At 42.3% G+C, this 18,398-nt stretch overlaps 1 protein-coding gene across 1 annotated transcript in view; it reads left to right on the top strand.

Annotated features, from left to right (window-relative positions):
• The window catches only part of ARAP3 (ArfGAP with RhoGAP domain, ankyrin repeat and PH domain 3), a 134,589-nt gene that overhangs the window by 55,506 nt on the left and 60,685 nt on the right, over positions 1–18,398 (top strand). Inside the window, exons 18-19 of the mRNA XM_032220192.1 lie at positions 8,562–8,760; positions 9,369–9,432. Coding sequence (XP_032076083.1) covers positions 8,562–8,760; positions 9,369–9,432 — 263 coding nt within the window. The remainder of the gene's footprint in view (positions 1–8,561; positions 8,761–9,368; positions 9,433–18,398) is intronic.

Raw genomic sequence — 18,398 nt, 5'->3', positions numbered from 1 at the left:
ATTCAGAGGAGAGCGTACCCCCTCTTCTACTTTATCAGATCATTCCATTAGCTATCAGTGCATTATAAACTCAACAATCAATAGGTGAGGTCATTTTTCTTTATCCTCAAATATTCCCAAGTTTCTTTTGTGGAAAATCCTTCCAAGCAAGGTTCACTGTAAATGTAAGTTCCACATGGCTTTACATTAAAGCGATCTTCCTACATAGCTGCATTTATTTGCCATTCCTAATAAAATCACAGCTTGTGCAAGTGTTATTTTTGTCAGTACTATATTTTCAGTACAGGCAACACTTGGAATACTTAGTATGACTTAAAGCATGCTTGCCAGATCCCTTATGTGATATTGCCATTCAATTGGGAGGAGGGGGGCCTCGGAGTTAAATTACTAGCGAAAGCGGGGATAAACTGGTGGTAAAAGTTGGCAAATCCCAAGAAGCTTTGTTGCTGTTTATGTGTTCTGGGTGGGTCTTAGTCAAGTACTGCCTGTACCTTCGAAGGATCCATTTCTATGCCCTGGTGTGAAATGCGGTATCCTAAGTAATCAATTTTTTCTTGGTTGAATTCACATTTGGAGAGTTTAGCATAAAGTTTGGCAGAGCAAAGTTTGTTCAGAACTGCCTGGACTAATTTTACATGTTCTGCCTTGGTATCAGAATAAAAGCAAGATGTCATCAATGTAGATTATGCAGCCCTTATATAAATGTTCCTGCAACACTTCATTTATTAATTGCATAAACACTGCAGGGGCCCCTTGTAGTCCAAATGGTAGCACTTTGAATTGATAGCATCCCAGAGGGGTGTTAAATGCCGTTTTCCATTCATCTCCCTCCTTAATTCTGATACGGTAGCAAGCCTCCTTTAAATCCAGCTTTGTAAAAATTCTCCCTTTCGCGAGGTATGTTAGCATATCCTTCATGAGAGGGAGGGGATATATATTCTCCACACTGATAGAATTTAGGTTTCTAAAATCAACGCAGAGGCGTTTGGAGCCATCTTTTTTCTCTCTAAACAACACTGGGGCTGCAATTTTCAGCCGGACTAGTTCAATGAAACCCCTTGCTAGGTTTTTCTCAATGAATGTCCTCAGTTCTTCCAGCTCCCTTGGAGACATGCTGTACATCTTGGGTTTAGGGAGTTTGGCCCTGGGTAGAATTTCTATCGCACAATCAGTGGAGCGGGGGGGGGGGTGTCAGAGGCTTTTTTGCTAAAACCTCAGCCAAGTTCTTGTATTCTTTGGGTATGCCCTGGGTTGGCATAGTGTAAATGGGCATTGCTGTTTCTTGGTGCTCTGCCCCCTCAGGTTCTTGTTTTGGATTCTCAGCAGAGGTTACATGCATCTACACTCTTATGGTGTCTTGCTTCCAATTAATTTTGGGGTTCCATTTTTTCAACCATGCAAGACCCAAAGCTAGTTGTCAGCATTCCAAACATCATGCAGAATTAAATCAGAGTCCAAGGCAGAGCTATTCTTAAAGTTCCAATTTAATAAGACAGACATGTTGGCAAAGGCTGTGGAATCCCAAATCTGAAACTTCCTGGGATTCTACCCAGTTGAAAGTTCATGATCTTATCCCCACACCCATAAATCCATCACATGGTCCAATCTTCTTCGCCCACGCTGGCATCTCCATCCAGCTGCTTCTGGTCAGGTGCAGAGGTGCGGAGACAAAAAATGACCTTGGGCTTCTAGAAAAGAATGACAACAACACATTCCACAATTCTACTCCTTTCTATTCCCCCCTCCCAACTACTACACTAATGAAACAGCATAATGAAATAAGAGAGAGTGTGGCAAGCCAAAGATCCTAAAAGGGATATAACTGCAGGCCTGACAGGCGGCCTTTCCTCAGAAGAAAAATGTTTCCTGAAAAGACAATAACATAAAAGTTAACATATCAAAATTAACCACCTCTTCCCTACCACCCCAGGGGGAACCTTTGGCTTATCAGGAAACTTTTAGTGGAATTGTTCTACTAACTTCTCCACTTTTAAGTTCCAGCTTTTCATCCAAGTGACTTCAGACAAAGGGTAACCCTTCCATTGCACTAAATACTGTAAGCGACTCCTATTCAGCCTGGAGTCAACAATCTTTTCCACCTCAGATTGTGTTTCTCCTTCTATCACTACAGGAGGAAGGAAAGCCTGGATGGATGGTCTTATGCTAGACCCAATTACTGGTTTCAACAAGCTACAATGAAATTATGGGCCAATTTTCCTTAGACTTCTGGGTAAACTGAGTTGAACTGTAACTGGGTTACAGTTCACTATTGGGAATGGACCTAGAGATTTTGGACCAAATTCCTTGCTAGGCATTCTTAATCTTATGTATTTGGTAGACACAAAAACTTTGTCCCCCACACGGAAGGGGTTTTGGAGCGAGCGATGTTTATCGTCTTGCTTCTTGTAGGCTTCTGCTGCATCTGCTAGAGCCTTCTTTGTATTCTTCCATCATTTCTTTAGTGTGTCCATCCATTCATTCAAAGTCATGGAGGAGGGAGGTTCTCTAGGCAACTCAGGCATGGCAACAAATTCCATGCCACTGGTAATCTGGAAAACCATTAATCCCATGGTGCTGTAGTCCGCATCTTTGTACGCCACTTCAGCGAAGGGTAGCAAGTCTGACCAGTTGTCTTGCTGATAGTCCACCTAACACCGGATATATTCTTCCACCACCACATTGGTTCTCTCTGCTGCGCAGTTCATGCTGGGATGAACCTCTGAGCTGAGTTCTTGTATGGACCCAATGGACCTCAGGACCTCTCTCCAGAACTTGGCTGTGAACTGGACTCCGCGATCTAAAATGATCCTCTTAGGCAATCCGTGCAGGCACTAAATGTGTTTCACAAACATTTTCGATAATTTCTTTGCAGATGGCAACCCTGAGCAAGCGATGAAGTGCGCCTGCTTGGAAACCAAGTCAATAACTATTCAGATTTCTCTGTTCCCACTGCTGTCTGGGAGTTCCATGATGAAGTCCATTGCAATCTCTTCTTATGGTCGGTTAGGGCTGGCCACTCATTGTAGTAGTTCAGGGGACTTATCCGGAAGTGGTTTCATCGTTGTGCAAGTAGCATAGCTTTTTACGTAATCTTCCACCTCCGATTCCATCTTTGGCCACCAAAATTGACTTTAGGAATCCAAAGTGGCCTCCTAGTTCTGCCTCATGGCTTTGCTGTAGAACTTCCAGCCTCAACCCCATGGGGACATTCAGTTTTGACCCCTTGCAGACTAATCCATTTTCCATCTTTAGGATTTCCTGGTTATTGTTGAGCCACTGGTCTGTTGGGAGCGCCAATTTCATAGCTGTCACCAGCTTATACTGGCTTCCATTACTGTCATACTGCATTTTGCTCAAAAAAGCATCCCCCAACAAGTTTTTTTGGGTACTTGTTGGACCCCTGGAGTTTTTTTATCTGCTGCAAGTGCTGCAGGTTCTGGGCTCTTGGATTCAATCATCCCTGGCTGGCCCTTTTCCTCCACTGGTAGTAGCGGCTCAACCACAATCATAAATTTCTTACCATCATCTTCCCACTTTATCGTAGGCTTCCGCTTGTCAAGCCATGCAAGCCCCAAGATTAATTTTTCTGGCATCTCTGGAGCCACAATGAATCTGAGAAGCTCATAGTGGCGGCCCACTTGTAACTTCACCAGTTCAGTTATTAGCGTGGCTGGGGGCCCTCCAATTAGTGTTCCATCTACCTGCTCAACCCGAATGGGACAGACTAGAGGTCTTGTGTGTATGCCTAGTTGCTTGACAATTGACATGCTGATTAAGCATCGAGTGCAACTAGTGTCCACAACTGCTTCAACTTCCCCTTCTACCCCAGTCTCAGATAGTTGGAGGTTGACTTGGAAGGCAAAAGGGCGGATGGGTGCATTCACCATTGGGTCATCTTCAGCATTTTCCTCCTCTGAGGCCTCCCCATTGGTAGGATACTTCGTCTCCATAGGTTGGGGATCCTCTTCCAGACGTTGTTTCCCCTTTTCTTCCTCTGAGTCCTCCTCCTTGGTAGGACTCTTCGTCACCTTAAGTTGGGGATCCTCTTCCAGAGGTTGTTGGCCCAGATGATTCTTCTGTGGTGGCATCTGGGGCCTTCTATTTACCACTGTGGTGGTTGGTGCACACGTTTGTGGCATTGGGGCTGGAGCCAAGCACTCTGATGCTCTGTGGTCAAGTTGACAGCAATGGTGGCATTTTATTGGCCCCCATGAGGAAAGGAACCTAGTTATATCTCTAAACTTAGTAACTGCCTCATCACATTGTTCCGCTATCCATCCTGTAGCTTCACCCTTGGTAATCCCTTCTTCCATTATTGAGAACTCTTCTCTCTAGGAAGGTGGAGTAAGAACTTGTTGGGGCATTGCAGGGGAGACTGAAATCGGTGGGGAGGTCAATCCCTCGGTTGGCCACTGCCCAGTTATCTGCCACGGTGCCATCTGCTGAGGGAGAGCCGGCATCCCTTCCATCCATGACCTGGGGTTAAGATCCATCCCGGAGTTGCGTGATTCACAGTTGCAGTTCAACCAACGATGGCTGGCTAGGGGGTGTTATGGGCCAAGGCCCCCTCTGCTGGCTTGGAGGATTTTCCCATGTTGATGGCAAGCAGGTGCCCACTGGCATCTTTTCCATCCATACTCTGGAAAGAAAGCCCAATTTGGTGGTGCTTCATTCACAAGCTGCAGCCCAATTTCTGGTGGCTGGCAAGTTAAAGATGCTGGCCAAATCCCTTCTTGCTGGCTGGGTTGAATTTCCCATTTTGATATGCAATCTGTCTTCAACTCAGTTGCAGGGTAATGGGTCATTTCATTTATCGCTGTTTGGAAGGAGTCAAAATCTCCACTTCAGTTTTTTTCCCCAAGCCTTGGCTGGGGGGAAGGAGGGGGAGCATGCACTCATGTTTAGTTGCTCAAGTTGATCTGGGACTTTCAAACATCTTGTTGCTTCCAGCTGTGTGCAGAATCTTCCCCCACTGCATTCCTCCAGATGCTATAAATCTTCAAACAGAAACTCCTACGCATTCCAAGACTTCACAAAGAAGCTTCAAACGGAATTTCCTTTGCACTCTGAAGTTTTGCAGAAAAGCATCTTGTCCAGCTCATTTTCTTCGTTGATATTTTACGCTGACCGGGTCAGTCAGCATTCGGAATCAGCACCCCTCACCAGCCCCCGTTCTGGGGTGCTGGTGATTTATTTTGAAGAGAGATTTAGGTTAATGTCAGCGTTCCAAATATCATGTAGAATTAAATCAGAGTCCAAGGCAGAGCTATCCTTAAAGTTCCAATTTAATAAGACAGCAACAGCTGTGGAATCCTAAATCTGAAACTTCCTGGGATTCCACCCAGTTGAAAGTTCATGATCTTATCCCCACACCCATAAATCCATCACATGGTCCAATCTTCTTCGCCCACGCTGGCATCTCCATCCAGCTGCTTCTGGTCTGGACAAAAGATGACCTTGGGCTTCTAGAAAAGAATGACAACAACACATTCCACAATTCTACTCCTTTCTATTTCCCACTCCCAACTACTTCACTAATGAAACAGCATAATGAAATAAGAGAGAGTGTGGCAAGCCAAAGATCCTAAAAGGGATATAACTGTAGGCCTGACACTAGTGGCCATTCCATGCCTGGTGCCATTATAAATGTAAGTATTTCTTTGTGGCTTCCAATGCCAATCTGTAGGGACTCAATGGCAAATGAAGCTGGTTCCCCCCCTCCCCCTGCTATTGACCTATCTAGTTGGCAAAAAGCTATGGGGCTCTTCAGCTTCCTTACATTAATCCTAAACTCCCTTACCAGGTTTGGGGTGATCAAACAACGGGTGCACCCTGAGTCCACTAAAGCAGAGATTTTTTATCTCCCTCTCCCAGTTGGGGATAAACAGTCTTAGGGGAGTGTAAACTGTTTAATTGGTTTGCTTATCAGTTGTTCATCCTCTGGATCGCTCCCGGATGAGTATAGTTCCTCTTCCCGAGAGGCCAGGGTATCCTCCTCAAAGAGGGGAGGGGGTGGAGATTTTACGATCTCCCTGCTCCTCAGGGCCATTTCCTTCCCACATTGGCCTGGTTTCATAGGTTTCCCCTCCTAATGGGTGCTCTGGTTTCCTAGCCAGTGCTTTAGAATAGAATTCTGCAGCTCAGTGCCCCTCTTTTCCACACTTGAAACAGGCTGAGGGTTTCAGAGAAAATGCCGTTTGCTTGAGGGAAGGGTGTTGCTTCCATTGGGGTGGGGATTTCTTTCACATTTGCCCTGATTGGTACTGGTTCCTGACCATGTCGATCTCTGCCTCTTCAGCAGAGAGATACCACTCCTGTAGGCGGTTTGGTACCCCTTGGGCCACGCAGGCATTGTAGAGGTCATCACTCAGCCCATCTTTGAACCAGCTTATCAGGATATCTTCTGGCCAGTTCACACGACACGTCAAGTCTCGGAATTCTTCGGTAAATCTGCCACTGGTCGGCGTCCCTGCTTCACAACTTTAATGCAGTCACGTGCTTTGCGGTCTGCGAGGGGGTCTTTGAAACATCGCAGTGCCATCATGAAACTGTCAAAGTCCTGCAGTTCTGGCGTATTGGCATCGTGTAGTGTCACCATCCATTGGGCGGTGGCTCCTTCCAGGGTTAGGGTAATTACTCTTACTCGGGATCTTTGGGTTTGAAAATCCCGTCCGTATTATTGCATGTAGGTGAGCATGTATGCCACAAAGAATCCCAATTTTTTCGGGTTTCCATCAAACTTCACCCCAAGGGAAGGAGTTTTCCTTTCTAATTGCAGGTTTTGGGGTTCGTTGGGGGATGCCCCCCAATCCATGTGCCACCTGGAGGGAGGGTTCGCCGGGTTACTAGCTGTTGCTGTAGTGTCATCTGCTTGATCAGTAGGACCCAGATGGGGGTTAGCTCCCCTGGCCTCCTCCACAGTTGCCGACCTTCCCACAACTCTTGGTTGCCGTTATGGCTCGCCCGGATGTTGAGATTTTCCAAAATCTCCATCACCAACTGGGTTACATGTCTCTTCAGATGATCCTCTCTCAGTGAGGCTTCATTTTGTTCCTCGTGGTCAGAGGGGGATTCTAGCTCCACTTTCCACCCTGGGTTTTGGCTTCCTCTGGTAAGAATGACTTCCCTGGATCTCCCATCCCAGCCATCTTTCATCCCAATGCCGATTGACTAGCGGGTTTTTTTGGGGTCCTCTAGGCTCACCTCATCCTCTCGGACAGGGTATATAGAACAGATCTCTGGTTGGGAAGGTGTTGTCATCTCCCTCCAGCAATCAGCTTCTCCTTTTTTGCTGTTGTGCTCAGACATGGTTAGCAGGGTCCCCTCAGTAGAGCAAATGTCATCTATCCTGATTGACCAATTTGCAGATGCTGCTTTATGTAATGGCTCCTCTCCTAACTTAAGAAAGTAAAGGATGAAATGGATTATTTCAAAAGGAACCTTTAATCAAGCAGAATGGAAACCATTAGAGGCAAAGCAGCATCTGAAACCCTTTAGGCAATGCAAGTGGGATTAAACTGATAATGACCCCTCCCCTTTATCAGAATGCAGATTCTGGCCAATACACAAGTATGAAGATGTTTCCTTAACTCTTCTGCCCTGAGAGTCAAATAAAACACACGTTCCCGTGGCTATCTCTAGTTTGACATTAAATTAAGATATCCCATATGGCCATCATAAATCCCTCCAGAGGTGTTGGGACCTCCAGCTTTCTGGAGACAGGAAACCAGTTGTAAATCTCAGTTTTTACAGGTACTGCTAGTAATTTAACTCCAAGGCCCCCCTCCTCCCAATTGAATGGCAGTATCACGTAAGGGATCTTACAATGCTGCTGCCTCTATTTTTAAATTGGATGGTTGACTTACTATGCCCATGATGGCGAACCTATGGTACACGTGCCACAGGTGGAACATGGAGCCATATCTGCCAGCATGCAAGCCATCAGCTTCAGCACGTGCCGGCCAGCTGATTTTCAGCCTTTGGAAAGACTGCGGGAGGCTGTTTTCATTCTCCCCAGGCTTCAGGAAAGTTTGTTGGGCCTGTTTTCACCCTCCCCAGGTTCCGGAGGCTTTCCTGGAGCCCGGGGAGGTTGAAAATAGCCTCCCCTGGCCGCTCAGAGGCCCTCTGAAAGCTGGAAAAGTATCATTTCTGAACTTCCAGTAGGCCCATTGGGCCCATTTTCTGCCCTCCCCAGGCTCCAGAGGCTTTCTTGGAGACTGGGGAGGGCGAAAATGGCCTCTCCTGGCCCCCTGGAGGAAATACCATCTCAGCTCAGTGTGGCGGCAGGGAGGGAGTTGGGGGGGGTTGTGCACGCATGCACATGTGGGGGGGAGCACTTTGCATTATGGGTGGTGGCATGTGTGTGCTATCACACACACACATTAAATTGTATTTGTATTTTAATTTTTTGTGAGAATTAGCTTGTTTTGACTTTGTCTACAACTGATAGGATGATGTGATAATAAATAATAAATTATCCATATATAAATAAGTAGTCGTAATCAGTTTGCATGTTTTGTTCAACATAAACTTTTCAGAACTGGTATCATCTTCTTTTGCAGTGGTTCACCCCTCTCAGTTGTCACTGTCTGCTGGGCTATGAATTCCAAAGGGTAGGTAAACTCTGCTACAAATCAATGATAAAACCCAATCAGTGGTTGCAAGGTTTCTTCATCCTCCAGAAGTTTCACCTCTTCATTTGTCCAGAAGAAGAGGGAGCAATTGAGGACAGCATCAATCTCAGGCAGCTTCAAGAACTCAGTGAGTCCAGGTCTTTCTCTGACAAATGAAAAAAGGACAGCACCAACCACCTATACCTAGAAATACTAGATATTAATCATTGTTTTTAGTTGATTGATTGCCTTTGACTTAGTATCCATAAGAGCCTTATCAGAAAAACCTAAAAATGCATACATTAATAGATATTTTCTTGGTTCAGCAGTTATATAGCATATTGCAAGTTTGATTGAGTTTCCATAAGGGTAATATTTTGTCTCTCCCATGCTATTATTCTGGTAAAACAGATTAGTTTTATGTTAAGCCGTTTCTTTCAGGCATTAAACATTCCATTACTCTCATAGTACCATACTGTCCTCCCATCTGTACTTTTGCAGAGTAGAGATTCTAAAAGCCCATTAAATGAGTATACATTGAAACAATGTAGTGAGTTGTGTTGCACTATACGTTCTACTGGAATCTATGTCAAAGGTTTATTTGTACTTTTACTGATGATTGAAATTACAGATTGTAAATTACAAACTTAAAAAAAAGCTGCCTCTTAATACAGTCTCATTTTGACTTGGCTAAAAATGAATGCTTCACACATTCCTGTATTTCGTTCTTTTTTCATGTACTGCTTCCTACCATAGGTATTGTTCCTCTTGCGGAGGATCCAGAGAAAAAACAGATGCTGGTCCTGGTAGAAATGGGCAGGTGAGCTATGTAGGCAGGAGGGTCTTTAAATAAACAAACCTGCACCTTTTTGCATTCTTAAGTTCCATTGGATTTTAATATAACTCCACTGATTATCCTACAGTTCCGTAAGGTGCAGTATTTCCTAAGCTATGGAATCTTGATCACTCTACAAATCCAGCACTTAAAAACTACCTGATTGTAGCAGTAGCAAAACTTTAAAGATTTGTTAGTAATTAGGATGGCAAGTCCCCTCCAATCTATGATGCTATCTCATCATGGTGGGTGATAATGAGCAAAGAATGCTGAACATATATAGCATCCTAATGGCAACAAGGTATGAAGGTCATCGAGCTGCCAGCTAAACAGGCAAGCTCGAGCAATATAGGAAGATTCTGAAGATGGATTATTGCTTAGCGACAACAGTAAATGAATCATTTCATACTATGTGTAATAAACTAATATTACTCCTGATAGAATAGTAGAATCTTTGCTGCTCTTTCTCTGCACTTTTTCCAGGGCATCAGTATCTTTTTTGAACCATGGTAACCAGAACTGGAAGTGGTATTCCAAGTGTGGCCTCACTAGTGCAGTGTGGAGTGACACTATCGTTTACCATAGTCATCCCTCTCTTGATGATGTAATGGGAAAACTCACCATATCCAATTCACCACAGCCAACTCACCATGGGAGAACTTGCCATAGCCAACTTGCCTCAAGACAACTCACTGCAGGACACTTCAACAAATGCAAAAGTTAAATTAATTTCAACAGAACCATAGTCAATAATAAAGTAAAGAAAGTCAATCCAGAAATACAAGAATTACAATAATTTTGATGAAAACATGATCACCAAGAATAAAAGTAACTTAATGAAATGATGAAGTCCCGCGGTGATTTGACCACAATGAGTTGGCTGTGGTGAGTTAGCTGTGGCATATTGGATGTGGTGAGTTGTGGGAAACGATAGTGCCACGTCATACTACACTAGTGAGGTCACACTTGGAATACTTTTTCCAGTTCTTGTTACCATGATACAAAAAAGATGCTGATGCCCTGGAAAAAGTGCAGAGAAGAGCAGCAAAGTTTCTACTATTCTATGAGGAGTTATATTTAGTATGAAATGATTCCCTTGTTGTTTCATTTAGTATGAAATGATTCCCTTGATGAAAGTGATCATTCATCTTCAGGAACTTCCTATATTGCTCCAGCTTGATTGTTTAGCTGGCAGCTTGGATGACCTTCATACCTTACTGCCATTAGGATGGTATATACTTGATGCAGTGTTTGTTCCCCAGTTGATGTCAGGGTAGTTAAAGTCTGCCATTATCATAGTGGTATTTTTCCTGCACACCTCAGCTGCCTTATTAGCAAATCTATAGGATATAGTTCATCTATATGCTTGCTTGATTGTGTGGCCTGTAGTCCATACCCATAGTAATGTCATTTTTTCACCCAAATACTTTCAAGAGGGCTTTCATCCTTGGTACAGGTAGTCCTTGACTTACAAACACTATTGAGCCCAAAATTTATGTTGCTAAGTGAAAAATTTGTTAAATGTATTTATTTGCCCCATTTTATTACTTTTCTTCCACATTTGTTAAATGAATCACTGCAGTTGTTAAGTTAGTAACATAGTTGTTAAGTGGATCTGGCTTCCCCATTGACTTAGCTTATAAGACGGTCACAAAAGGTGTCAGGGACGTGCAGTCAGGGGAGACAGGGGAGGCAGAGCCTCACCACTGTCATCATGAAAAGAAAAAAAATATAAAAGGAAAAAGGCTGAGCTAGTTGTTGTCAGAGTCACAGTGGATGATTCTGCTTAGTGCTTAACTGTTTAAAAAAGCCTCTAAAAAGTGCCCTCTACAGGAAGAGGCAGGAGAACCACGTGTCTCATCTAGTCTGACTATGATTACTCGAGCAGAGTTAAGCAAGGGTTAAAAGCTGAAAAATTCCTGAGGTAGATGAGGCACGTGGTTCTCCTGTCTCCTCTGTAGAGGGCATTTTTAGAGGTTTTTTTAAACAGTTAAGCAGAGTCAGCCACATGGTGACTCTGGCAGCAACTAGCCCAGACTGACCTCAGCTCTTGCCTTTTTCCTTTTACATTTTTTTTCTTTTCATGATGACAGGTAAGAGCAGAGTTGAAATCCACTCTGAAACAGCTAGAAAAGGTACAGGTGGGTCACAGGGAGGGGGAGGAATTCAAATTTAATCCTCCTTTCTTTTGCCCGCCTGTATCTGCGGCAGCCTGCCAGCTCAGGCGGGCGAAAGTTACTTTCTTTTGCCTGCCTGTGCCCGCGGCAAAGCTCAGGTGGGCTGCCGCGAGCACAGGCGGGTGAAAGAAAGTGCTTTAGTCAGTGGGGTGTCGGGGGGAGTGGACTGCCTCACCAGCCATAAGCCTTACCGCCCGTCATTGAAAGGTGATAACATGACCCCGAGGCACTGCATCCGTCATGAATATGAACCAAGCACAGGGGTCACCAACCTTTCAGACCTCAGGGACCACTAAATTCATAATTTTAAATCCCGTAGACCACTAATATGAATTATTAGTATGGGCATGGCTAGGTGGTCATGTGACTGGATGGCCATGGCCAACTTGATGTCACTCATGTTGAGGGGCATCTTGCTGGTTTCTACTCACCCTTCCCCTCCCAGCCACTCCTTGCCTGCCCGGGCTCCTTAGGGGCCCAACAGGAAGCAGTTGTTGGACCTAAGCAGCCACCACAAGAAAGAGTTGGAAAAACATCTGGCTCAGTTCAAATTGGATCTGACCGAGAAGGAGGCTCAGCAGAAGGACCTCACTGAGGACTACTTTCCAAGCAGAGGGAAGACCTGTGGCAGTGCAAGGCCAGGTACCAGCGCCTGGAGGCTCAGCAAACTGAGATGGTCAGCCAGTTCCAGGCCATGATGCTGTCCCACTGGAACAAGGCCCTCCAACTCTTTGCCACCAGAGACACTTCCCTCCAGCCTTTGCCTAAAGTCCCACACCAGAAGGCTGAAGCAGACCCCAAGCCAGAATTTCTGTCCCCCTCCAACCCACAGAAAAAGACACCAAAGGGGGAGACTCTCTGCAGCAAACATAAGCATTCATTGCACGTATCCGGCCCAGGGGCCACAGTTTGAGGACCCCTGATTTAGTGCAATATAAAAAATGCAAATAATTATTCTGCAGACCACCAAAATTTTCTCACAGACCACCAGTGGTCCACGGACCACCAGTTGGAGACCGCTGGCCAAGCATCTGAATGTAAATCACATGACCATGGGGATGCTGCAACAGTCATAAGTGTGAAAAATGGTCATGTCACTTTTTTCAGTGCTGTTGACCAGTCACTAAATGAACTGTTGTAAGTTGAGGACTACCTTTTTTGTATATTTATGTAGAGGTGCAGTAATTCTTACATTACTTGTCTTGACTTCTGGTTTGGGGTTGCTACAGGGCAGTCATAGGGAGAGGGGCTCCATAAAACTAGGCTGGGGGACCTCCTGTTGGAGGCCCCTTAAAGGGCTAGAGTTACCCTGACGGAGTGACAAAGAAAGGAGAGGCACCTTGCAGGTCACAGAGAGTGGCAACTCTCCTGCTTGATCTAAGGCTTACCCTCCCATCCAACAACGTAGAGGAGAGGGGTTCCACCACAAATGCGCGAATGACAAAAGCGCGCCTGACTAAACCGCGGTGACAAAACTGCGGTGACAAAACCGCGCCAATGAATGAGGGCTGAAGCACGCCGACAACAGCGCGCCGACAGAAGTGCGCTGTAACCCTAACCCTAAACCTAACCCTAAACCTAACCCTAAACCTTACCTTCACTTAAATTGTGCTTCTGTCGGCGCACTTTTGTCGTCGCGCTGTTGTCGGTGCGCTTTTGACATCGCGGTTTTAGCGCCGCAGTTTTGTTGGCACGCTTTTGTCGTTTGCGCATTTGTCGGGTCATGGGGGAGAGGCGGCCATTATGGCTGCCGTGAAGCTTGGATAACCAAAGAAAGAAATGTGCTGCAGCGTTGTGTGAACAGTGGACTGGAACTGGGTGAGGTGATTTTCAACTTCTATACTAGAGATTAAACCCCAAAGAAAAGAAACTTGGAAAAGATAGACTCTCTAAAGTGGTAAAAAAGTGGTGGACAAACACCCTATCCTCTTTAATCATTGCACATTTTGCTGTTAGTTGAATACCTAAATACTTCACTTTTTAACTATCTGTATATTAATTATTTCATTAACATTTTTTTTTTTGTGTATCTGTAAGATTCTTAAGTAAAATCTTTATCTTATCCCCATTTATTTTCAATCATTCTACTTCCCCATATTCTTCTATTTTTCTGATTAGCTTCCAGTTTCTAGGGGATCTTCTAGTATGAAGACCAGATCATCTGCAAATGCCTGTAATTTGTATTTCTCTTTTTTATTTCCATTCTTTTTATTTCTTTATCTTGCCAAATATTCCTAGTTAAAACTTCCAAAGTCAATATAAATAGCACTAGAGACAGTGGTCATCCCTGTCTAGTGCCTTTCGATATCTAAGTTCTCTGTCATGTCTCCCTTTACTATCACCTTAACTGATTATTTACAATATATTGCTTTAATCATATTAATAAATCTCTCCCCCAAATCCATGTATTTTAGTTGTGCTAACATAAAATTGCCATTTAACGTTGTCAAATGCTTTCTGTGCATCTAAAAACATCATTGCCATTTGTTTTCCAGGATGTATCTCATAGTACTCCAGTGTATTTAGAATCATTCTCATGTTTGTTTTGATCTGTCTCTTTAGCAAAAATCCATTCTAATCCGGATGTATAAATTCTTTCAAGTATCTTTTTAATCTCTCTTCTGTTATTGAAGCATATATTTTGTAATCTGCATTCAATATGTATGCCTATGTGTGTTAAGTCTGAATCATCTTTCGGTATGAGAGTAATATTTGCTTCCATCCATGAGTTTGGTACTTTTGCTTCTAATAATACTTCATTGTAAACTTCCACCATCACTGGGGTTAATACCTCTTCTAGTTATTTATAGAATTCTGCCAGTAGCCCATCCCTGGTGTTTTCTTGTTTTTTTGGTCTATTGATCACTTCCGTCACTTCCATAATGGTTATCCATTCATTCAACATGTCCTTAACTATATCAAGTACTTTAGGAAGTTTAGATTATTCCAAGTATTGTTCTACTTTATTTTCCAAAATTTCCTCCTTGTAATATAGTTTCCTCCTTATAATATAGTTTTATCATAGTACCCTTTTGTAAAAGCTTTCTTCTTCTTCTGATAATTAAGATCCCTTTCTCACTGATTAGTCGATGTATCAGTTTTTTTCTCGTCTCTTTTTTCAACATATATGTCAACCATCTTCCAGGCTTATTAGCGTTTTCAAAAAAGTTTTGTTTTACACTTTTAATTTTGTGTGCCAGTTCTTTTTCCAGTAAGTTCATTTTATGTTTTATTATGTCTATTCGGTTTTTCAATTCCTTTTTTTTTTTTTGTGGTTCTCGCTGTAATTCTAATTCCAATCTTTTACATTGTTTTTCTAATATAGTCTTATTTTATTGTCTTTTATTATAATATATTATGCCGATAACCATATTCCCAAATATTTAATTTTCTTGGCCCTCAAATTTCTCAGGTTTTCCTCCAGTTCTTCATTTTGTCTTTGGTTAAATTCTTAGTTAATATTTTGGTTTTCTCTTTATTTATTTTAAACCCTGCCACTTTACCAAATTGCTTTATGTCTTGTAATAATATTAGTCCAGTTTCTAGGGGTTCCTCTGATAAATGCTAGATTGTCCGCAAAGGCCTGCACTTTGCATTCCTGTGTTCTAATTTTCAATCCTTTTATGTCCTTGTTCTGTCTAATTTGTAACATCAATGTCTCTATTGAGAGGATAAATAACAGGGGGGATAGAGGGCATCCCTGTCTTACCCCTTTGGTTATGCTAAAACCTTCTGTGCTTCCCCATTTAGTATTATTTTTGCCCTCTGACTAGAATATATTGTTCTAATCATCCCAATAAATTTCTCTGCAAAGTTCATTATTGCTAATTGATTTATAAGAAAATCCCATTTCAGGTTATCAAATGCTTTTTGTGCATCAATAAATATCAATGCTGCTTGTTTTCCTGAGCGTATCTCATAATATTCTAATATGTTCATTATCGTCCGTATATTGTTTTTTATATATCTGTTGGGTAGAAATCCATTTTGGTCTGGGTGTATGATTCCGTTTAGAATATTTTTAATTCTTTCTGCCATTATTATAAACATTTTATAATCAGCATTTAGCAGCGAGATTGGTCTGTAATTTTGGATCTTTTGTTTTTCAGTGTTGTCTTTGGGAATTAAGGTTATTAGTGCCTCCATCCAGGATTTTGTTCATTATACATTTCTAATACATTTCTACTAATATGAGGGAACTAATAATAATATGTTCTCTAATGATTTTTGCAATTTTTAAATAAAATTCTGCTGGAATTCCATCTGGGCCCGGGGTTTTGTTATTTTTTTGTTTTTGGATTGCCCTTTTTAATTCTAGCCTCATTATTCCCTCATTTAGTGTTTCCTTTGTTGTTTCTGATAGTAAGGTTGGAAGATTCCTCTTCTGTAGGTATCTTTTCATATCCTCCTCTTCTATTTTCTCTCGGCTATACAGTGTTTGAAAGTATCTTACTGCTATGCTTTTTTTTCTTCCTTTTGGTAGTTTATCACCCCTTCTTCATCCTCTAGTTGCTGTATTAATTTCTTTTCTTTTTCTTTTTTTAGCTTATAGGCTAGCCATCTCCCTGGTTTGTTGACACTTTCAAAATAATTTTGTCTACTTGATCTAATTTTCTGGGCCACTACTTCTTGTGTAATTAAATTTAATCTATGTTTAATTATTTCTTTTTCTTCTATAACTTCCTGGTTTTGAAGTTCTAATTTCCTCAGTTTCTCCTGGAGCTCTGTATATCATTTCTTTTTATCTTTGTTTCTTCTTATTGTATTTGCTATCGTAATGCCACACACATAGGCTTTGGTTGTATCCCATAGGTTTTGGATGGTTGTTTGTTCCTTTAGGAAAAATGCTAACTCTTTTTCCACATATTGAACATAGTTCTTTTCTTTCACAACCCTCTGATTCATGCTCCATCTCTTTTTCCTTTTTGTCTCTCCTTTCCATTTGATTGTTAATGGGCTATGGACTGCCCACATGTTTGGTGTTATTTCTACTTCCTCTACATCCTTCTCCATTTCCGGGTCCATCCACACCATGTCTGGACCATGAATTATGGGGGTTTGAAAAGAATGTGTATTGACTCTTCTGTGGGCTGATTTCTCTCCAGACATCTTTTAGATTTAATTCTTGGGCCATTTCAAAGAATGCATTTGGTAGTGTTCTCCTTTCAGAAGCGGTATTTCTGCCGCTTCTCACTTTTTTTACTATCTCCACCATTAATCAGGCTGTCACAGGACCAGGCCATAACAGCTGGTTTCTTCCGTGTCGGATTTCAAGGATTCTACCCTTCACAACAGGGAGATCGCTCTTCTCCTCGTCACCACTGAATATTCCCCTCACTATCACTATCCTCTCCAAAGCTCAGCTTTGCTGCTGACAGCCTCCAGACATGAAAAATCAGATACAGAGAACAGAGACTCGCTCCCCTGCAACTGCTCCAAAGAGACGTCACCCAGGAAGTCTCTGGCTTTTCTCTTTTAATTTCTCCAATCTTCCTCTCTTTTTCCTTTCTCCAATCTTTTTTCTTTTTCTATGGTTTATATTTTCCTCTCCACCTCTCCTCCTACTATTTTATTTTAGTAGTAACTTTTCTGCCCATGATGTAAACATGCTTCCTCCACTGCCACCATCTTGAACTTCTTGAAGGGCAAGAGGTTTTAAAGGTCCTACACCTTCCTCAGTGCTCCAGGATTCTTTGAAAGGTATGGTTCAATGCTTCCATGATCATGTCTCCCAGCTCCTTCTGTACTCTGGAATGTAATCCATTTCATTCTGGTGATTTGCACCGGTCAAGATCAGATAGATATTATCTTACCATTTTCTTGCCTATCTTAATTTGAATTTCTAGTTGGATTTTTACAGTTCTGTCTTTGGTAGGTTGGGCTTCTTTTTGTGTAAAAATCAGAGGTGGGTTGCTCCCAGTTTGACCCGGTTTGGCCAAACTGGTAGTGATGGCAGCGGAAGGCTCCGCCCACCCACCTGGATGCTTCTGCGCATGCACAAGCATGAGCGAACTGGTAGTAAACCATTAGTAACCCACCACTGGTTAAGACAGATGCAAAGAAGGAATTAAACAGCTCTGCTTTTTTCCTGCTGCCCTTCACTTCCTTGCCATATTCTCCCATTAGTGAACTGATTGCTTCTTTGACTTTTTCTTACTTTTATATATTAAAGCAACAATTGTTAATTATTTTTGACATTTGTCTTATTTCATTCTGAGCTATAGTTTTCATGATTTCAACTTTACAAACTTGGGCTATATGTTAATATTCTACCTTTGTTATATTTTCCCTTTCCATTTTTTATACTTATCCCTTTTGTCTTTCAGTTTATCAGAGACTTCTTTGAGCAACCATCTGGTATTTCTTAGTTTTCTTTTTCAACAATGTTGTACTGTACTGTACTTTTATAATCATATTTTTCAGACTTTCCAAAGCTTCTTGAGTTGTTTTCTCCTTTGAGATTTTCATCCTTCTCAAACTGTTTCTAAGTTTGTCAAAATCAGTTCTTTTAAAGTCTAAGACAATGGTTTGATTGTGTTATATTACTCATGCCTGCATTTTGTTGAAATCTAATATAACATGGTCACTTCCCCCCAAAGTTCCTGCAATTTTAACCCACTCTATCATTTCATCTCTATTAGTAAGAATTAGATCCAGTATAATTATCTCTCTAGTTTCCTTCTCTACCTTTTGGATGACAAAGTTATCTGTTAAGTTGTTTGGGAACCTGTTTGATCTCCCACCTGATGCACAGTGTATTCCCCAGTTGATGTC

This window comes from Thamnophis elegans, chromosome 6 (assembly GCF_009769535.1).
Source record: "Thamnophis elegans isolate rThaEle1 chromosome 6, rThaEle1.pri, whole genome shotgun sequence".
NCBI classification, from domain to species: domain Eukaryota; kingdom Metazoa; phylum Chordata; class Lepidosauria; order Squamata; family Colubridae; genus Thamnophis; species Thamnophis elegans.
This window is presented reverse-complemented; position numbering and strand designations above follow the sequence as displayed.